Raw genomic sequence first — 22,463 nt, forward strand, 5'->3', positions numbered from 1 at the left:
GGTCATTTCCCAATTTGTCTTCCAAACTTTGACAGAGTTGCCAGGTTTCTTCAAGGCTGTATTAAAAAGAGAAAAAATGTTAGCAGCTGAAATATTTTAAAGCTAAATTCTCTTCAGCTCAACCTCTGATTTTCCCCTCAATCTCTCTATAGCTCCTCTCCCCCGGTCTTTCAACGTCTAACTTCCATTCCATTAGGATGTCAAGGAAAGGCCTGAAGAACTGGGTCTTAGATCTCTACTGCTGCTGTGTTTCTATATCATGACTTCAACCATGCTTTTATTTCTGGATAAAGGTTAGGGATTATGTCCCTGTGTAGCACAGAGAAACTCAACAAAGGGCAGCAAAGCATGAGTCTTTCAATAAGCAAATGCCATAAAAGTTACCATAACTGTTGTGTATTAATAAACCACATAAAAATGCCCAGCAGTGCAGTCTGCCATTGAGCCTCCAGATAGTGCCCCGCTCCCAAAATGTCTTACAACCCAGCCTCCAATATTGTTCATATTTTTTTCAAGAAGTCTCTTATTTTAATCCTACCCTAATTGTGTTTTAATAGATGTCTATGTTTGGTTACCCTATATACTCATGTATACGTCTAGAAATCGTAGTCAAAAAACCATTCCCAACAAACTGGGTTGACTAATCCATGGATCAATGTACTTACCCTTAAATTTTTCCTTCGCTAAATAGGCGGACAAAGGCAAGAGCTTAGTTTGTCCCTGGAAAACCCACTGACTACTGGTGGTGCTTCTTGCCCTTTTGGATACCTGAGTGGGAAAATGTTAGTGGCATCCAGGGGTAGCTGTCCCCCTGAAGTGGTAGTGCTTTCCCCCTCTCCATGAAATGGCCCTCAATGAATCTACAGGTCATACAAAAATCCATAATCTTGGCTCCCAAATCTGCCTTCAACTTCTATGTGAGGCTGTCCTGTACAGGAGTATATAAGATAGTTTTCCTGGAATGATGATAGTTGAGCACACAGAAACATGTGCCCCATGGAAATCAATGCAGTACAACTAGATGGCACCCAGACAATTAGTGTAGTGCATCATTTTTAAAGAAATATGTGGTTTCTGATGCAGAAACATGCACAGAATATGGCTTAGATGGGCAGATTACCTTAGCTCACATCCGAACGCATTGTCTGCTGATGTTCCATCTTTTTCCATCATCATTACTCCCAACTCTTCAATTAACTGCTCTGGTGCTAATTTTTATATTTTTTTAAAAATTGCATTTCCATGCCACTTTTTCACCTATAGTTGCCCCACATAAATAGTTTATGATAATTAAACTGCTGTATTAACTCCTGTTTTATTGTCTTACTGTGTTTTATTTATTTTTTTGTATATTGTTCAATATATTTATGCTGTTGTTTTTGTAAATTGTGCTAGTCAGGCCTTGCCCCATGTGAGCCGCCCCGAGTCCCCATGGGGAGATGGTGGCGGGGTATAAATAAAGTTTTATTATTATTATTATTATTATTATTATTATTATTATTATTATTATTATTATTAAAAGCAGTGAAGTCAACTAGCACAATCCAATTAAAAGAGTAACAAGCACTCATAAAAGACAATCAAAATAATCTCTGGGCAGCATTCAGGGGCATTTATTTCCTATTCATTTTATTACTAGTGTGTTTGTGAAATGTCACCAGTTGCTTATAATAGTGTACTTTGGGGCATTCACACTGCCAAACAGCTTGCTTGTGCTAGTAGTAAATGCTTGTAAGGCTGTAATTCTATCTTGTTTGAAACGTTAATTTGCACAGAGAGTTTGAAGTCACAGGTGGAAACTGGGCAAAATAGGAACAGCCCTCCCCAGGGAAAAACGCCCCCATCCAACCTTCACTCCAGTTCATTGCCCTTCCCTAGATCAGGTATCCATTATAGGCAAGATGACATTGCCAGCAACAGTTGTAATCGGAGGAGTAATAACAAGGTCTTCGGCCTGAGGAGAGTCATGTATATATAAGCAGTGCTATGTAATATCATACTTGTTGGCACACACTCATTGGAGTTCTCAAACATGCCTCCATTGCCTCTTATAGCAATGTGTGTATTTACCAAACAAAAAACAATAAAAATATGCGCATCTTAAGTAGACGTTATTCAAACTTGTATTTGAATTGTGCACAATATTCGGTTTGCATCCATCCCTTCCTCCTCTCTTGACCATCTTCTCACTTTCTAAATGCAGATTGCAAGCTCCTTTTTCTGCCCCACAAGTTTCCCTCTCAAAAATATATTTATATTCCAGCTTTCTCTTGGAATGGGAGCCCAAACAGTTCACAATAATTTACAATAAAAATCTGTTCAAATCTTATTTTACAAAAGTTAAAAAACCAACAAACAATTCCATTAAAAAGCACATCGTTAAGAACACATGTTAAACATAATTGGAAAAGATAAATGGACAAAATGTCACTTTGGATCACCCTTTGACCACTTGATTTAAGAATCAAAAAGTTTGATTTATATACAGTATTTTCAATGTACAGCATATCCCACACCCTGTGTGTATGTGAAGTGAATATTGTGTCATTTGTGTGAACTTTATCATGAACTTTAGCTAACTTAGTCCAGGTAAAAACTGAGGTACCCAATTATGTACTAAAATGAATGTCTTCCATCCTTCAGCAAGACAATCAACTGTTAATTGGTATGAAAAAACAAGCCTCCCTTATGTACAAAAATTTAGTTTAAAACAGCCTTCCAACTCTGCTCTCTCAGGGGAACCTAAGTATTACTGTAATGATGCAATGGGGAAAACATCTCTTCGAATTCTCAGCACCCTCCTTCATAAAACTGCTGTTCCTATGAGGAAGTCATGGCCATTTTAAAAGACAATATTGGGACTGGCATCCTGCAGGAGGTGAAGCACAGCAGAGAATATTAGTTTGGCAGACACAGGAGCTGGCAAGTAGTCAGGCTGGCCAGCTGGCAAACGAAGAAATAGAAAAGCAAGTACAGGATAGTCTAATGACAGCTTAGGTCTCTGCATACAGAGAAGTATGGGGCTGCATACCGAGAAAGATATGGTCTATGGCTCCTGTCAGCTTTAGCCAGTATAGGTCATGGTGAGGAACAATGGGTAGCATAGTCCACAAGCATCTGAAGTTGCCAAGCTCTGCTTTAGGGCTAGGTGAGATCTAGGGAAACTGTTACTTGATCTCTGTAGAACCATTCAATTCAGTGCCAACCTCTGACCATACACTGTTCTGATATCACTGTGTCGTGTAGTACATATCTGCCAAAGTTCTTAATAAGACCTGGCAGCCAGAGGCATCATATGTGATTGAAATACAACATGAAACATGAAATAGATTACAGTAAAGGTAATAGGAAGAAAAAATAGTATTCACCCATATTTATGTAATCTTTGGTGCCAAGTCCAACTGACAGCTTCTCTTTCTCTCTTTATAGGTTTGTGGTGAAAAAAACCGCTTTGAGAAGCTGATGGAATATTTCAGAAACGAAGACAGCAACATAGATTTCATGGTAATGAAAGAGTTGGAGGAGAAAGCTATAGATGTGTTTCATTCCCCACACTTAGTCATTCCAACACTCCCTGATGCATTACATGCTCAAACAAAAGCAAGACAAAATTTTCTGCCATAAAACTGCCTCCTGCAGCTCTGCAGAATTGTTCCTGTGGGCTTCAACAGTTGCTTAACAAAATGGTACCATAACATGGAGAAAATTAAAGCAGTATTTTTCAGTTTGATTTATTACTCTGTTGAAAACCATGGCATGAGATGAAAATGCCAACATCCATGAGCGACCAGTACTAGATTAGAAAAATGAAAACAAGGAATGAATTACAAAATTCTGTTGCTTGTGACTAGTTACTTTCACACACTGATATTTAGCATTGTGTGTATGTGAGCGTGCCTGTATGCATGCATTTATATATCTGTCATGTGTGAATACAGCCAAATAAATGAATGAGAATGAAGCAAAGAAAGAAATTAAAAGTAATCTGGTTTAATTTAGGTCCAGCCATCAATAACCTGGTCGAAAAATTGTTGAAGGATGTACTTCAATCTCCTAATGTAATATGCATTTTCTCTCTCTTTTGTCACAATCCTCTTCTCTTCCCATCATCCAGGTGGCTTGCATGCAGTTCATCAATATTGTGGTTCATTCTGTGGAGAACATGAATTTCCGTGTCTTCTTACAATATGAGTTCACACAGTTGGGACTGGATGAATATCTAGAGGTAAGAAGGATGTTCAAGAACATTTGTTGGGTCCATTGTCAGTTGATGGTGGCTATTTTTAACAATCTTGATTTCTGTAGCAATGATTATTAACAAAGTGCTTCGTGATCTTGAGGTGCATGCAATTTATTATATAGAGAATCTTCCAAAAGGCCTGAATCAGATCCCGTCCCCTCTCTTGAAATATTCTTTTCTCAAAGAATCAGAAGTAGATGAACTTGCATATTTAAGGAGCGGGGGAAATTCAGTGAAATCCCGCATTACTAGTCAAAATAAATTTCTTTTTCCTTTCTGTTTTATTGTATGATTTCAGATTTTGGTATAAAGAAGAAAGAGAAAAATCTGCCAGTGCCCACTTCCCCCATAGTGTGCATATGTCTGTCTTCTGGTTCTTTCTTTGCTCTTTAAGCCAAATTGCTTAACTTTGGTTAAGCAACTATAACTAGATAAGTGAATAGCCTGCAAGTCAAACTGGGCACTTAGCACAAATACAGCAGCCGTTAAATATAAAATCAAAGTTATTTCTTAGAAATAACTGGATTGTATTTCTGGATTGTAATCCACCAAAATATGTAAGGCAGTATATCACTCAAATCTACTTTGCCCATTTGTGAAAACTTTGATTTCATATTTAATTGCTGCTGTATTTATACTGAATGCCTAGTTTGGCTTTTAGGCTATACACTTATTCAGTTAGAAATTCTTAATTTCTGGTCATTAGTAGTGGTGGTTCTGGTTCTGGAATGTATGTGTATGTATGTTGGTGTGTGTGGAGGGAGGCGTTTCACACCTCTAAGTAAAGGTAAAAGTCCAGTCATGTCCGACTCACACCTCTAGGACATATAAAACAAGGTTGTTTTTTTAAATGCCTTTTTAAATATGGTTTTGTGATGATATTCATATGGCATTTTATAAAAGTTTGAGCCATTGTCCATATCACCATTTTAGCTGCTACAATTATTAATTCAATAAACAATAATTGTTGGAAAAGATGACTTTCCAAATAATTAGGTCCAGCTAGACTCAAACAATTCCAGGCAATGAAAAAGCACACATTTATAGATATGAAGACCTGTGAAATGCCTCCATCTGGTGGATTCAGACAGGCAGGAGAGGGTGTTGTTAGCCCCCTTCCCACAATACCATTGAATATAAGTGAGTAGACGATTCAGAGGTCTACCTGGTTATCTCTGCAGTCTGCTTTTAATTATTTTATATTTATTTATTTAAATTATATCCCCTATTTCTTCTATATAGGACTTGAGGCAGCTCACAAGGCTTTCAATGCCTCTCCCTCACATTTGAAGGCCTTGCTGTCAGCTATTCCGAGGCCACATTACATTTGGTAACATTACAATCCACGGCGCATTATACTCAAGGAAATACAGTAATACAGAGACCAGCATTGCCTCTCAAGTTAAATTTTCTTTTCAGGCTTGTCACGAGGATAAAAATATAATAATTCCCATATAGGTATTGTGAGGACTACAATAGATACATAAATAGCTCTTCAACATATGTATCCATACATCTATTTCACGAAGAAGAAATATGGTCTGGACAATCAGTTCCATAGTCCACTCCCTAGAGATGAATTTGCTGAAATTGCCTGCTTCACTCCATCAATTGTTGCCTGAAGCTGATAGTTCCCATGAGCTGCATAACGAAACAAGCCTAGGCTGTGCTTTTAAATTCTGAGATCTCTCTTTCTACTCTTCAGAGGCTGCGCTATACAGAAAGTGATAAGTTGCAGGTACAAATCCAAGCCTACCTGGACAACATATTTGATGTGGGTGCCCTATTAGAAGATACTGAAACCAAAAATGCCGTTCTGGAGCATGTGGAGGATTTGCAAGAAGAAGTTGGACAGGTTTGGAAGTTGACCTTGTCACCCATCTACTTTGAGGGCAAAGCACCTAAAATGAATTGGGCAAGCGGGAGGGCACTATACTAGATGAAGGATTTGGTTGGTGAAGAAAGTCGCAAGAAGGAGAATGGGTTCCAAGTCATCTGCGCCTCATTCCTGCATTACTCATTTACAAAGCCCACCCTTGCTTCAGAGGGTGGGGCTGCTCATTTTTGCCTCTTACACATGTGCTTGTCTCACTTTGATCTGCTTTTCGTTTTGGTCCCTATGAAATTCAGCACCTGATCTGCTGATAGACAAAATGAAGCAAACACTAAGGGATATGAAATGGATAGAACAGCATGTGCGACAAGGACTATTCTGCACCTCCTAAGTTATTATACTGCCCTCGAGTGTGTAGAGCAAAGCTTATAAAACGTTTCATCTTGGTGATACACATTTTAGACTTGGATCATTTCACAATGCAGGAATTCAGTTTTACTAGAAAATTTGAAGTAAAACAACACCCTTGTAAGAGATACAGAAACATACATAAATTGTAATAATGAAATGTATAGGGACACTACATATCTCATTTAATTTTTAAAAATATATATGATTGTAAGATAATAACATACAAAGGGGTTGGACTAGATGGTCCATGTGGTCTCTTCCAACTCTATTCTATTATTCTATTTCCAGTATTTTTGTCATTTCTCATGTTTACACGACATACCTACACACTGCAGCTGACAAACTAACATGTCACAACACACAATTTTGAACACTCTGGTGTAATAATAATAAATAATAAACTTGATGTATATCCCATTACCATCTTCCTAAAGGGACTCGGGCTGGATCACAAAAGCACTGCAGAGTGCCGCACATAAAATTAAAAATACATAAGCATAAAACAATATCAACATAAAATTATAACTGCAGAGTGTGCTGCTTTGCCAACAGGATTGAAATATATTTTAGTTTCCTGTCCGGCTAGCACTTGTATACGGAATTGGGAAGACCAAGGGAGGAGCATCTTTGCTTCAAGCATCAAAATGTCTCAGGCCAGCTTTGATCAAACTAATGCTCTTCTTCACAGCTCACAGAGAAGCTCCAGGATGCGGAGAATGAGTCTTTGGCAAGGGTTGCTGAGTTAGAGAAGCAGCTTTGCCAATCACGTCGTGAGCTGGAGGCCTTGAGAGCTAGAACCACAAGTGATGAGCAGGTGAGCCGGCACTGGGAGAAGAGACTGCGGGAGCTGTGGAGGGGAATAGTAGGAAAGTTCTATTGAATCAGGTTAAGGATTTCCAAGAGAAACTAATGGGGAGAGGTCTACTAATGTTAGCAGGGAGTGGAGACAAGAATCTGTGTTATAAGTTTACCCTTGGGACAGTCATAAAAATATAATAATAATACATTATTTATTATCCACCTCTCCTTGAGGCTCGAGGTGGAGTACAACATGGATAAAGTAAGTTAAAACAAAACACTATTAAAACACATACAACAAATATAAACATGTAAAATGAAGATTAAAATTCACTGATAAAATGCAGGTTAAAATTCACACATTCACAAAAAGTGACTGGAGTGGATAGGCCTGCTGGACCAAAGTGAAGAAGTGCAAGAAAACTATATCTTTTGGTGGAGGGAATTGATAAAAGTTGCCATTTACCAGTCCCTTTATACTTGATGGAAAAAGAAGGAATTACAATTGCTAGCGAGTACTCCATAGTCCTCTGTTGGTCCTTTGAAAAACTGTGTGGTGATGGAATTCATAACATTAGGACTGGCTGGTAGAGCTTGCGTTATGTTTCTGCAGAGTTGTTTTGTGGGTGAGAGGGGGGCAGAGAGTTAAAAAAATTCTACTTTGGGAGGGGGATTGCAACTCTCAGAATCCTCTAGCCAGCGTAGCTACCCAGAAAATGCTATAAGAGTGAGAGAATGCTAACCAGTAATAAGTGAGAAGTTGTATTCTGTTCTATTCTAGTGTTCAGTTCTAGTCCCCATGTTGGTAAGAAATGTAAGATACCTGGAACCCAGAAAAGGTCCAAGTTTGCAAGGTTTTCCATTGAGGTCTAATGATTTTCTAATCTTCCTCTCTTTGCCCAACTCTTATATCTCAGAGCACAGAGGAGCAAGCTAGCAAGATAAATATTCCAAAGGGCCCTCCTTTGCTCCAAAAGCAGTCATCACAAGGAGCAGGAGAACCCCCATTGCCCTCTGCCTTGGAGCGCAAACTAGAAGAGCTAGAAGATAAGGGGTTGATTCGGATTTTGCGTGGAGCTGGCAGTGATGCCATTACAGGCATTGAAATCATCCCAGTCATTGTGGATACCACAGCAGCCACCACCATTACTATTGAGGCACCTTCGTCAACCAGCACAGGTATTGTGTCCCATGGAAGAAGGTAGATGCTGGCTTTAATTCTTTTGATGCACTGGCAGGCAATCTGAGCAGTCATTGTGTGTTTAGTCTACTGGGCTCTGCCACATCAAGTAGCAGAGGGAAGGTTTCACATTTTACAAGCTCTCCCATATGGAAGTACTCCAGAGTACTCAACTAAATGTATCTGAGGAGGAAAGTGCATTTTTAAATGAGAGAGCACTCACATTTACAGTTCTCAACTGGAAGTATGAAATGATGCAGTCCAGGAGCAACTGCCACTAAGCTATGTTGGCAGTTTGTGTCCTTGGGTGCATCTACACTGTAGAATTAATGCAGTTTGACACTATTTTGATTATCATGACCCAATGCTAAGGAATCATGGGAGTTGTTGTCTTGTAGGTTTGGAACTTCACCAAACTACAAGTCCTAGGATTACATAGCATTGAGCCATGGCAGTTAAAGTAATGTTAAACTGCATTAACATTAGCATGGCTATAGAACCATGGTTTGAAAATTTTGTCCATGTTGACTGGGGCAGTGCTTGTAGATATAGTCTTAAAATGTTCCTCTTCAGAATTCTGCATTATTTATATGTTTTGAGAAGTCTCCAATTATTATAAAGAAAATATTTACCTTTCTTTCTATAATGTAGTGCCATTCAAGTTTTAATATTCTAGATCAGGCATGGGCAAACTTTGGCCCCCTAGGTGTTTTGGACTTCAACTCCCAGAAATCCCAGCAAGCTGTTAGGGTGTTAGGGATTGTGGTAGTTGAAGTCCAAAACACGTGGAGAGCCAGAGTTTGCTCATGCCTGTTCTAGAATGTTCTGTTAATTGCATCTGCCTGTTTAGACAGCTTTACTGGAAAGTGTAAGCTGGAGGGTTTTGTTTTTATATTTTATAGAATGAGGAGATAATCATCTGCTTCCTTTGTTGTTCCAGATGTTCCTTCACCATCTGCATCGCCTGTTCCTCCAGCTGCTCCAGAAATCCCACCAGCACCTCCCCTACCCCTCACTCAGGATAGCAATCCTGTGATTGTCCAAACTTCCCAAACTACTCGGGAAGAAATCTCTCTTCCTCCTCCTCCTTCCCCTCCCCCAGCACCACCTCTTCCAGGAGGCAGTGAACCTCCACCTGCCCCACCGCTCCCTATAGCTGCAACTGGGTCCCATCCACCACCACCACCTCCTCTCCCGTCAGTGAATGGTCCAGCTCCTCCTCCTCCTCCCCCTCCTCCCATGGTGGAAGGGGTGAATCTGCCAGGAATCACTGTTAGTTCAGGTGAGTTACTGTATCAGTATCTAAAATAAGTATGAAGTCTAAAACTTACTAATAATAAATCAGCATTTGCAAGGCTTGCTAAACAGCTTGATTTTCCATTTTATGAAACACAGCTGAAGCATTTTCTGCAGAGCCCACTGTAAACACTGCACAACAGATTGGTGTAAATGTCTGAAACAGCCATTAGGTGCTGTTCAGTAAAAAAGAAAAAAATTGTTGCCAATTTTTTTTACAACCCTAATATTGGACCCACAGTTTAAGAACTAGAGCTTCTTAAACCTTTCCCACTCATGACTCCTTTCTGTCCAAGAAATGTTTATGTGACTGAGTATATAAGTATATAAAATAGGTATAAAATCAAATATTTACTGATAACACTATGTAACAAAATTTGAAAAATATTCTGTTCCTGGTTTGAAAGTGTTATTTCCTGTTTAATTGTGAGGTACTTCCTTTGAAAGTAATTGTTATACTCCAGAAACTTCATTTTGTGGCTGCCACAAACTAGGTTGAATTGGCTGAGACTCAATGACATATTCATTGAAAAACTATAGCAAAATACGTTGCAGGATGCCCCACAAAAACAACGTTTTTGCAGTTTGATCAACTTTTCCCATGTTTTAAAGATAAAACCAATTAGGAAATGATATTTATAACCCAAGAACAAAAATCATGTTACTTAAGATCCTTCCAGACAGGCCAAAAATGCGGGGTCTGTTGGGCTTTTACCGGGGACAGCCAAACAACGCCTCTGGTAAAAGCGGATTAATTCGGAACAAAGCTTTGTTCCAAATTAATTAGATAGCTGGTAAGACCCGGATCTTAGATAAGATGCGGGCCTTACTAGGTGTGGGCCCTGTGTGGACTGGACCTATGGATTGCATCACACAATCCCCAGGCTCAATCCACTCAGCCATCTTGGTTTTCCCGGTTCTAAGAGCCCAGAAAACGAAGAGGGCACCCACCCCTTCCCCCAAAACCCCAAAAGATGCCCTTAAAATTTAAAATAACTTACCCGGCCGCAATTAAAGTAGGCCTGGAGACTGGGGGGGGGGGGGGGGGGAGGGTGAAGAGCTATTTTCCTCCTCAGCTTCTTGTCTCCAGAAGTCTTTAGGGTGTGTAGTTGGCCAATTTAAGCCATTTTCAGGAGCCAAGCTTCTTTTAAATTTGTTTAAAATGTACATGTTGGAGTAAACAATAGCATAAATGTTATATGCTTGCTGAGTTTATACTATGCTTTCATTCAGAGCTGCATGAAAGGGAGGATGGTATCTGATTTTATCTTCACAGAAATACTGTGAGATATTTTTTTGCTAAGAGTGAGAGAGCTGTTTCTGAAGTTTGCATATTTGAATCCAGGCTTCCATAGTTGCTGCTTCTGTTGTTGCTAGTTGTGATCCAGCATCATTTCAGCCATTCTACTGGATCCAAAGGGTGAAGATTTCTAAGGGTTAGATTTCGTACCCATGATTGCTAGGCAACTACAACCTTAGTCAGTGTCAGATTGATCATAGCTGTGATTTATTTTTCCTCTACATGCCCAAATCTGTAAGAAGGCCCTTTATTGTAAGTAAATTGGGAAATAGAGAAGTCTCTCACAAACTTTTTCTTTTTCTTTTGTCAGCTGTCAAGATCAAGAAGCCAATACAGACCAAATTCCGCATGCCTATCTTCAACTGGGTTGCCTTGAAGCCTAACCAAGTCAATGGGACAGTCTTCAATGAACTCAATGATGAGAAAGTCCTTCAGGTATGTTTGGGATGATCTCTGTCCTTCCTTTTTCCTGTTTATTCCCCTTTTCTGCCAGGACAGTATGGTCATTTCTAACTTCCTCTTGTCACAGGAGTTGGACATGAGTCACTTTGAAGACCAGTTCAAAACGAGAGCACAAGGCCCAGGTCGAGAGTTCGGTGCTGTAAAAGTGAAAGTTTCCCAGAAAGCCTCCAGTAAAGTGACGCTGATTGAGTGTAACCGGGCAAAGAACCTGGCTATCACACTCCGCAAGGGAGGGCTTCCCATTGATGGCATTTGCAAGGCCATTCAGACGTGAGTAACAGACTCTGAAATAATTTTTTCTCATCAATACAGTTTTCCAGCAGGGCTGGTTGAGGAAGTCAAATGACACAAAACATCTAAAGGGTTAAAGTTTCTCCACTCAAGTTTAGGCAGGACCTCGTATTATTATAACTCCATTTCTTAGCGAAAAGACTCTGAACATAATCAAACTGTTTTATACTCAGATCATTAGTCTATCTTAGATCTGGTTCTTTGTAGCCTTAGAAGATCTTTTTAAAGTATAGAAGCCATGGATTGTACCCAAGACCTTCTGTGCACAAAGCACAGCCCCTGATGTTTGATTGACAAAAGAGCTAAGCTCTAATATGGCTAGTCTAATCATGCAGACACAGATCCACTTGTTTCTTGGCCCTATCTTACAGTACATTCATCTAACATTTATTTATACATGGCTTTTTCCCCAAACTGGAGCACAAGATTTCTAACAAAATAGAGAGAATTAGAATAAAAGTGCATGCAGTTAAAAACAGCCAAAAAGTTAATATTAAGGTAGTATCCGATATGAAAATATATAGTTATAGGGGAACAATTAAGAAAACCTCACAATCCTCTGCCACCCAACTGATTTGTTCTCTGGCCTGCTTTACTCCCATTCAGATATGACCTACAGTCTCTCAGCCTTGATTTTCTGGAGTTGCTGATGCGCTTCATTCCTACAGAATATGAGCTCACAACAATTCGCAAGTATGAGAAGGAGCAACGCCCACTGGATGACCTCTCAGATGAGGACCAGTTCATGATCAAGTTCAGCAAGATCCCCCGACTCACTGAGCGTATGAACATCATGACCTTCTTAGGCAACTTCGGAGACACTGTACAGCTTCTCCTGCCAGTAAGGGACTGAAACAGGCAACCATATAGGAACTAGGATGAGGAGCTATGTTGGTATATATGCTAGGAAGCTACACTGGATTAATCTGTGACACAGAGATAAAAGATGATACAACATACTGTATTGAACCAACATTTTTTTATAATGTGTGATGTTAAGCACATTCTTCAGCAGACAAAAGACAGTTATCCGCTTGCTTAGTGCCTTAACACTGTGGTTCCCAAACCTTTCTCAACCATATGTTTTGAAATCCGGCTCCCATAATTCCTGGGAGCATCATGTTGGGAGGGGAGGGAAAAAACACCACACTTGACTTCAAATAGTGTAGCACCAAAGATCAGATATATTCTTTTAAATATATTCTTTTACACAACAGTTCCAGGACAGGTTCAGTCTCTCTCTGTAGGGAGAAAACTTAGATTTCATCATTTGTAGTATCCTTAAAAGTTTGTAGTTATTCTTAATCCATTCCTATTGCCCAGTTGCGGCGGATGGTTCCACCCCCCACCCCCCTCTCTGTATGTGTGCTGAATCTACTCCAAGGAGCACAGACAATGTTGAGAGATCAAGGGACCTGCTGCAGCCTGAAAATACTTGGCAGGCCACTTATCTCCCATTCCTAATCCTAATGTTGGGTCTTTGCTTTGGTCACCCATACGATTTATTCTCAAATTCTGATTTTGACTGCACTGCATAGGAAAATTTGAAGACGTAAAGTCTGAACTTGACATCAGAATTCCAAATTTACAATAAATGCTACCAAATTTAGACTCAGTGCCAGGATGTTAAGGTGGATCTGGGTCTGGAAGTAAAAGGCAACTAACAAAGCAAGAGATCTGATACTGTCTTTGTTGGTCACTTTCCCATCTACAGCAGCTGAATGCTGTCATTGCTGCTTCAATGTCAATCAAGGCTTCTACCAGACTGCGGCAGATTCTGGAGGTAAGGTCCCTTAAACATCAGTATTGGTATTCATAGTCATTTAGGTTGGGAGGGGGAAGTGGTTTTTCTGGCAACCAGAGCTTGTGTTTTTTTTCTTTTTAAATGATCTTTATTAAAGATTTTTTCCTTTATTACATTATATAAAATCAGAGGGAGGGGGGAAGTGGGAAGAGATTGTGCTGGAAGGGTGGGGAGGGGGTAGGGAGAATTGTGGGTAAAAAAGGAGGGGAGTAGAGCAGGGAGGGGTAGTGGGGATAGGGTTGTTCAAAGGAAAAATTAAAAATGGGGTAGCTTGTGTTGAAGTCCAAAACATTGGATCAGTTGTATCCTCCAGATTTTGATAGTTGACATACCCTACCTTCCAAAGATAGAACTGGTGGGCCACTTCATCTTGACCAAAAAGGTCTGAGTTGTTTTGGTTATGGAAGAATAAGGCAAAATTTCTGTCCTCATAAGAATCCATACCATGTGTTCCAGAATGAATAACTGATTTGGGATTTATCCTGATTAGAAAAAGGGAAGACCCACTTGGGGTATGCTATTCTGCTCTTTCTCTTTTAAGGAGGGAGTGAATGAATAAACCAGATCTGATGTAGTTCAATTTTATTCACCTTAGCTAATTGACTCCTCTTTTGTGGACTAATTTAGGTGCACAGGAACTTTTTCTTTTTTGTTTGATTGATTTCTTGGATTACTCTGCTCTGGTTAGTATTTTAGGAATTGCAATTTTATAAGGACACAATATCGCATTGTGGCCAACTAAGTACCCTGGGAGGTCTTCAAAAAGGTTTAGTGGTGTTATTCGCTCTTTTCAGCCATTGTTCCCCAGCAGCCCATATGTACAGGTATGACTACTTCATAAGCAGCATGGCCACTGATCTTCTTATCCTCCATGGGGTTGTCCAGTCCCCTTTTACAGCCAAATAGATCAGTGGCTCAATGGATTTATCTAATCATCTCATCTTGCAGCAGCATTATGCAGGGCATCATCCATGTTTTTAACAGCCACTCCAGCTGACACAATATTGGTTCTAGTTTGTTGAGCCAAGGAATAAAAAACAGAGCATTTCTGGTAGAAGGGAAAGCAGCCAGTTCAAATGGCATCATTGGGTCTTTGGGGATTCCTGCTTTTTATCATAACTGTGCATCTTTCTGCCTGGACAGTTTAGCCACCCATGATTAGGGGATATTAAATGCCTAATTAGGTTCAGAGTACTTTTGTTGTTTCCCAAGAGGCAATGAAAGGCTGGAGACAGATGCCACATGTGAGCTTGCCTTTTACATCAGAAATATCTTATTTTTAATTATTGTGTATATTTTTAAAAATACTTAACTGCCATGTTCCCTCAAGTTGTGATCCATTCATATGAGAGAATTGACTTCACATCTCCTTCACATCTTCCCTTACTCTTTAGGAATCCAATAGATTGGGCATATATATCTAATCGTGTACAATGTATTTGGATTGTCTTTCTCTTTCTCCATAGATTGTCCTTGCTTTTGGGAATTACCTGAACAGTAGCAAACGGGGAGCTGCCTATGGGTTCCGGTTGCAGAGCCTTGATGCAGTAGGTTTGGGATTGGATGGGTGGGCAGGAAGCTTTGGTTTCCACTCATGGGGTTTTACATAATTATAATTAAACAATATTAACTTGAGGACCAACTGTTTTTGTTTAATTTTCTGATCACAAAATAACTCCTGCCCACCCAAAAAAATAAAACTGAAAACAAGATACAGTGAAATTTCATTTCCCAGTGCTAGATCAGTGGCAGATAGATATATCTCTTCCTAGACATTCAATAATGGGGCCATTTGTCTTCACAGTGGTAAGAGTATGGCAGAGAATTTAGATTCAAGGAATTAAACCAGACTTTTTCAACATTGTCCTTCCCAAGATGATGTCAGGAAAAGCGGATTCAGTTCTGCATGTTTCCTAAGACAGTGGGCCCTTCCAGACAGGCCCTTTATCCCAGGATCTGATCCCAGGTTTTCTGTTTATCCCAGATTATCTGGAAGTGCAGATTCATATAATCCAGTTTAAAGCAGAAAACGTGGGATCAGATCTTGTCTGGAAGGGCCCTGTCTGGAAGGGCCCTGAGTCAACACTGTCTCTCCACCAATTCTCAGGCAATATGACCAAGTGCTTGGATGGTGGTGAAATTCAAGGTTGAGAAAACCTTCGACTATAATGTAACTCTAACCCTAACATTTCAATTGCTGATATAGTTGAAGCTTCTGAGCATAGTTTTTGTTTTGTGTGACCTGCTAATGCCCTTGAGGTAATGAAGAAGGCTCTCTTCTCATGGGCTGAAGCTATTTTTGCTGCCAATAATTAGTTTAAAGGTAGATACATTGTAAAGTTAGATTCATGGCTTACACTGGCCAACACATTTGGTGCTTCAAATGTTAGACCTGTTTCTGGGTATATTTGACCTGCTGATTCCAAAAATGGCTCCAGTTTCCCCTTATCAGCGTCAGTGTTTCAGATACAAAACATATGCTGTCTACCAGTCTTCATCTCTTGCCCATACAATATCCATATCTAAGCATCTAGAGCTGATATGGTCTATCTAATACAGTTTTCTAAATCAGCACCCTAGATATCCCCAGAAATAGGCCAAAAAACCAAGACACCAAAGATTTTTTGTTACTGTTGGGCTGCATTATGTGTGTTTTAAAGAAACTTATTTGTTGGGAAGTGGGGCATATCAGCAGTGTTGGGAGTCAGGGAGTTAATACCAGGAAGAAGAAACAGTGGGGCTTTGGATTTCTCCTGATTTAGACTCTGCTTCTCTGAACAGCTCCTGGATATGAAATCAACAGACCGGAAACAGACGCTGCTTCATTACATAGTGCGGGTGATTGAGGAGAAATATCCTGACCTCATAAGTTTCTCCAGTGAACTGCATTTCTTGGACAAAGCAGCAACAGGTGTGTGGCTGATGGGAAGGGTTCTAGAGGAGAGCTGTGAGTCTCCTTCAATGTGAAAGATGGGCGTACTGCTTCTTCTCCTTTAGGTTTGTGAAGAGGGGGGAGCAAGAAATTGCAACTACCCAGCAAAATGTATTCAGAAGTTCTCCAAGAGAAATAAATTAACCGGAGGCAGTTGTAATGCTTAATATCTTCTTTCCTTCCTCATAGTATCATTAGACAGTGTATTGCAAGATGTCAGAGGCCTACAGCGGGGTATGGAGCTCACGCGCAAAGAGTTCATGCGCCAAGATGACAGTGCTGTGCTTAAGGAGTTCTTGAAGACCAACACAGAGGTGATGGAGAAGCTCCAAGCAGACAGTAAAACTGCACAGGTGAGGAGGAAGAAGAAAGGAGGACGTCAGCAACATCTTGATCCGGAAGGGATTGCCTTGGGAAGTGGGAAATACAGAATGAGACTGGGTTTAAAACAGGATCAGCCCGCATTTGCTGAGGATGACTCTATTCTCCAGAAAATAGTTTAGGACCCAGGGTGTTTGGTTAGAATCAATGAATTCTCACCTTGGCTGGGGACTGTTCCACTAACAGATCTAACATTCATTTTATTTTCCTCTCACACATGCTTATATTATCACTATTTTTTGAAAACCAATGTTGATTAAAATTGGCAATGATCATTAGTTCCTTTTCACTCAGCATTTCAAAAAAAAGACAAGTGAAGGATGGAACTGAGTAATAGTGAGGATTTGGTCTGGTTCCTGTATTTGCAACTGTTTAAGTGGTCAGATGTTGTGTTTATATACATTTATCTCCATGTAATGCTATGTTCTAACTTTTTAACTTTTCATCAATACCTGTTTCTCTGCCAGCTGGGGATAATGCTTTATGCTTCATGGAGCACAAAAAAAAACCTATGCCTTGTTAGTCTTTAAGGGTTCACACAAGAAACCCAACATGAATGTTGAACTAGGGCTCTAGAGATTGAGATTCAAATCCCTTCTTGGCCTTGGAAACCCACTGGATGACTCTCTCAGACTCCGAGGAAAGCAAAGACATGCCCCCTTTAAACAATTCATGCCTTGAGAAGTTCACCTTAAAATTACTGTAAGTCAGAAATGACTTGAAACAATGGGATTGTTTACTTTGACTGGTAAAAACAATTAAACAGATCAAGCCTTAAGATCAGCCTTACATCATACCCTCCCCCCCCCCCAAAAAAAGATAAAGAAATCATTTTATTAGTGATCCTGATGTTCTCATTATAGTAAGCTTGACTTGGGTTTGTTACTGTCTTACTCTGTAGGAGGCCTATGAGGCAACAGTAGAATATTTTGGAGAAAATCCCAAGACCACTCCTCCAACCATGTTCTTCCCCATGTTTGTGCGTTTTATTAAGGCATACAAGGTAAGAAGCCAATTTCTAGCCTGTGGGAATTTAAATCTTATGTGAGCCATTTTTAGTAACCACTCTTAATGTAGACTGCTTTGAGATGGAGACCAGTTAGCGTTGCAAGTCCAAAGTACTACCAATCAAAATGTTCTTCATCGTTTACATAGTGGAATCATCCCATGTTGTGAGACAAGAGGATTGCAACATAAAGGCTTCCTCAGGAAGCACTTTGTCCCAATCCCATATTTTATAATATAATAAAACTTTATTTATATACCGTCCTATCTCCTCAAAGGACTCAGGGTGGTTTCCAATACAACAGAAAACATACAAGTTATAAACATACAGCAATTAGGACATAATACCACATGAACATAAATGCATAAGACATTTTCATTTGGAAGATAAGAACGACAGTCTGTTTCACAAGCATATTGTAAAGAACAGTGCATTGAAGTTGACTGGGGACAGAGAGAAACACCTCCATTAACAAATCTTGCTACTGTATTTCTTCAGTTGTAAGATGCTGTCAATTGTAAAACACACCCTAATTTCAGTATCCCCACCACCACCAAAATACATAAGATACACTTGCGATTCTAAGATACATCCCATTTTTTGAGATATTTATATTGGAGAAACCATGTGTTTTAGAAATACAGTATTTTTCTAATATAAAAAGAGTCATTTGCACAGAGCTAGTCAAATTTAACACAGCAACTTAATTGGAAATAGAACAACGCTAATTTTACTTGCACCTCGGTCACTTTTAACATTTGGTTATTACATTCTGTGACTTACGCTGCCACTATATATAGATGAGAATCCAGCTTTTATAAAATTGCAGGATATTGTCGCTCTTTCCTTCCACTAGTGTCCATTTCTATACTTCACTAGACTTTACCTTTCTTCCATCCACCTGTTAATCCTCATTGTTGTTTGTTGGGCATTTCAGTTCAAATGTGCATGGATATGTGCCTGAGGCCTTTGATTTCTTTTCCATATTTTTCAGACTGCTCCAGTTACTGAATTATTGGACTGAGATATATTGTTCCCTGCACATTTCTTGTATCATCTTAAGTGGATAGGATTCAGTGTTGATAAACTTAATTACATGAAGAGAGTAGATTGCTGTAGAGAAGCAAGGTGTGATTGCCTATAAGGGAAAAAATATCTCCCCATCACTAATACTGGCCCTGTTGGTGGCAATTGCAAGCTACATTGTGTCCTGAATTCTAGGTACTGAATATAGAAAGAGTTCTATATTTCCCATAATATCAGTTCACAAGGTTTGATTGTTCCAGGATCTTATTTTATCCTTTATTTCCCACCCCAATATTTTTATACATGCTCAATATCACCAAGTTAATTACTTCTAATCTAAAATTGTGCTTATCAGTTTGAAAGCAAAACAGGACATTCATTAAGGTACTTGCTGCATAGCTGGGCAGTTCTCAGAATATGCAAAACTGTATGAATTATCTTTAAATGAAAAGAGGTGTATCTCAAACCTGTCAGTTAAGGATATCCAGACCTCCAGGTCATCCACAGTATATGGGTAATGTCAGTTGGAAAGAAAAGTAGAGCAGAAGAGGGAATTGTTTTACTTGAGCACCTAATAATAACACCTTGAAGATCTTGGACACAGGTTGGTAAAACACATTCTCTATGGCCTGAATTTTCAAGAGTATTTAGAGGAAGGCAGACCAATAAGGGAAAACCTATGTTGTCTGGTAAAATGTAATGTTACCACTTAGTATGATACTTCTGCTGTTTAAAGTGATTTATTTCTCTTCCTTTCTATACACCATAAAAAGAAAGCAGAGGACGATATCCAATTATGGAAAAAGCAGGAAGCAGCTGCCAAAGAAGAGGAGATGGACTCCTCCAAGAAAGAGGAGCAGGTGGCACCAAAGGTGAGCCTTTCTCATTATGTTCCAGAAGAATTCTCTTTTCCTCCCTTTTGTCAGCATCAAGAGAGTCCTAGAATTCCATACTAGAGCATAGTTTGCAACTGAAGTTGGTGCCAAGCACTAAATCTGAATTTGGACAATAAGCTGAATCCAATAATAACGTTTGCTGGATTTATTCCCATGCCTTGATTCTGACAGCAGCTGTTGGTCTTTAAAGGAAGGATGGCACATGAAATACAGACAAATAAAAGACGTATTGATTTTCTTGCCGTTTTGCAGGGCAAGCATGATGTATAGCCATGCTTTGAATCTTATTTAGTATCAGAACTGTTATGATATGAAATACAGTGTTATAAAATAAAAGATGACATCTTTTTTCAAGATGTGAACTGGGGGGAAAGGGTTTATGGCAAGCCTTTTTGGTGGATGGAAAGTGGGGGCTCTCCTTCACTTTCTCAAAGTGACTCTGCAAAATAAACTGATCAGTTTCTTTTAATTTGTAGTCCTAAATTATTGTTTTTATATTTTTATGTGGGTTGTTTTCCTTGATTATTATTTGTCTTAGCTTTAAAAAAATGCTTTTATCTAAGGGCCAGAATCATCATGGATTAGTGGGTTCGTTAAATTCTAGTTCATAAATGAAATGATTGATGACCAGCAGCAGCATCCCATGTCCATTCAGCACTGTGGACAAGCAGCCTTGTTGTTGGATTTGTCTAACAAAGGGTGGTGGTATGTATGCATCCATGCGCCTTGGTGCGTAACCACAGCAACTGCTTGTCTGTCTTGGCAGTCTCCCACCCATAAGGCCAAGCGGCAGCAGATGGACCTCATCGCTGAACTGAAGAAGAAGCAGATGGTGAAAGAGCCTCTCATTTATGAGGAGAAGGATGGAGCCATTGAGGATATTATTACGGGTAAGGAATAGGGAAATAATAGGTTTCACCAGTTGTCTGTCAAGTCTGGATGGGCCTTCTACACAGGGATGATGTGAAAGATGAAGTGGGTGTTGCTGGGAATGTGGCTGTTCAAGGAAAGTGGTCCTCTGTCACCTCATTTTTGAGTCACATGAAATTTTGACACACATCCTGTATACACATGTACAAAGAAGGATGTTTCTATCATTGCCCATTAATTTACTTTGACGGGGTTTAACAAATGCACATTTCCCTGATACTGTTTTTTACACCACTCTGATTAATTGTAGACAAAATTTTCCAAAACTCAGGTCTACTTCAGGAACTTAATCTGCTTTTATAGCTGCTTAGGATTTAGTTTTGTGCCTGGTATTTTCATTTACTCCATGTGTTGGATAACTTTAAAGAAGCTCTTCAAGGAGCTGAATCTGTTTAGGAACAGAGATCAGATCCCTGGAGAGCACCTTTAAAACCTGTTCTGAAACATGGATTCACCTCACCATTGACATGAGATCCAGTGGCCATCACTGGAGAGTGAAGAGATAAGCTGAAAATCTGATAGGCTTTTAAGAAAGACTTAACTACAGGCCCCAAGATTATTTGGGGCCAAGGTGGAGATCATGAGCCCTCCTGATTTTGATGAACTGCAGCTCCCAACATTCCTTACCTGACAATACCAATGGAAGTTGCAGTCTAAAAGAATGGAGGGCTACATTATTCCCACTCTTGATTTAGGGAAAGCTGTGACACAAAGCCTGGTGTAAGTGTGCATAATGCAGATCTGCTATATTCTTTATATAATCTTTATATTCTTGAAGAGGAAGCTTGCTTGTAAGTTCTGGGACTTTGCTTGCCTATTGCTCTTTCTTTTTTCTCCTTTCCCCATTTCTCCTTCTCCTTGGGGTTTGCTGCAACTGTTCTTGCTTCAGCTCTGAAGACTGTTCCTTTCACTGCTCGGACGGGCAAACGTTCCTCACGCCTCTTCTGTGATGCCAGCTTCAATGAAGAGAGCCCCCTGTAGCTTATGGCTCTAGGTATTGTGGGCAGCACAGCATTTGCTGGGCAGGTAGGGGAGGTGTGGGCTGACAGAGGCATGTGGTTAGAGGAAAGCAAGCCCTGCCAATGTGGATTCAACCTTATGCCAACCAGGGTCTTACATTGTTACTGCCGACCTTTTTCCAAGCTATTTCAGGGTGGAGGGGAACAGATCTTGGAATGTTTTTTGCAAAATGATCCATTCTTATTAGCATTCATTTTGACTGTTATTTTTCATTATTGTTGGGATTGTTTATTTTTAAAGTATTAGGATGGATAATCAAATGATGCAAAATCCCTCTCAGATTCTTGTCAAGGTTCCTCTTAAATTGCCCTTCCAAAGTATTTTTTAAAAGTAAGTAAAAGATTCAGTGTTCCCCTTCCACCCAATGGCTCTTTAAGTCTACATCTTGCTCCACTAAAGAGGGAACAATGGTATCTGACAAGCTGTCCTGCTTACTGTTAAGGTAGTACTCAGATCTGTTTTTACTACAACAATGGAAGGAAGATGGTACAAAAGGGATATTTGTTCAGTTTTGGGGATACCAATTATTTTCTATTATTTCCAAAGTCAATTTTCTATACTGTAAATATTTTAGTTCAGGGGCTCTCAACAGAAGGCCCGCGGGATAAATTTGGCCCACCAAGGTCATTTTGCCCCGGCCTTGCTAGTTGTGCCCA

General features: G+C 39.7%; 1 protein-coding gene across 8 annotated transcripts in view; it reads left to right on the top strand.

Moving 5' to 3' along the window:
- The window catches only part of fmnl1 (formin like 1), a 98,116-nt gene that overhangs the window by 71,635 nt on the left and 4,018 nt on the right, over window positions 1–22,463 (top strand). For 6 of the 8 annotated variants that reach the window (XM_008113234.3, XM_062957612.1, XM_008113237.3 and 3 more), the window contains 16 exons: window positions 3,430–3,504; window positions 4,115–4,225; window positions 5,946–6,095; window positions 7,174–7,299; window positions 8,201–8,462; window positions 9,404–9,745; window positions 11,370–11,494; window positions 11,589–11,791; window positions 12,419–12,653; window positions 13,527–13,595; window positions 15,083–15,163; window positions 16,398–16,527; window positions 16,738–16,901; window positions 17,831–17,932; window positions 19,735–19,833; window positions 20,624–20,747. In XM_008113234.3, coding sequence (XP_008111441.2) covers window positions 3,430–3,504; window positions 4,115–4,225; window positions 5,946–6,095; window positions 7,174–7,299; window positions 8,201–8,462; window positions 9,404–9,745; window positions 11,370–11,494; window positions 11,589–11,791; window positions 12,419–12,653; window positions 13,527–13,595; window positions 15,083–15,163; window positions 16,398–16,527; window positions 16,738–16,901; window positions 17,831–17,932; window positions 19,735–19,833; window positions 20,624–20,747 — 2,398 coding nt within the window. Of the gene's footprint in view, window positions 1–3,429; window positions 3,505–4,114; window positions 4,226–5,945; window positions 6,096–7,173; window positions 7,300–8,200; window positions 8,463–9,403; window positions 9,746–11,369; window positions 11,495–11,588; window positions 11,792–12,418; window positions 12,654–13,526; window positions 13,596–15,082; window positions 15,164–16,397; window positions 16,528–16,737; window positions 16,902–17,830; window positions 17,933–19,734; window positions 19,834–20,623; window positions 20,748–21,676; window positions 21,782–22,463 lie in introns of all 8 variants that reach the window. The other 2 variants (XM_008113236.3, XM_008113241.3) reach the window with 1 other exon arrangement.

This window comes from Anolis carolinensis, chromosome 6, assembly GCF_035594765.1.
Source record: "Anolis carolinensis isolate JA03-04 chromosome 6, rAnoCar3.1.pri, whole genome shotgun sequence".
In the NCBI taxonomy this organism is placed as follows: domain Eukaryota; kingdom Metazoa; phylum Chordata; class Lepidosauria; order Squamata; family Dactyloidae; genus Anolis; species Anolis carolinensis.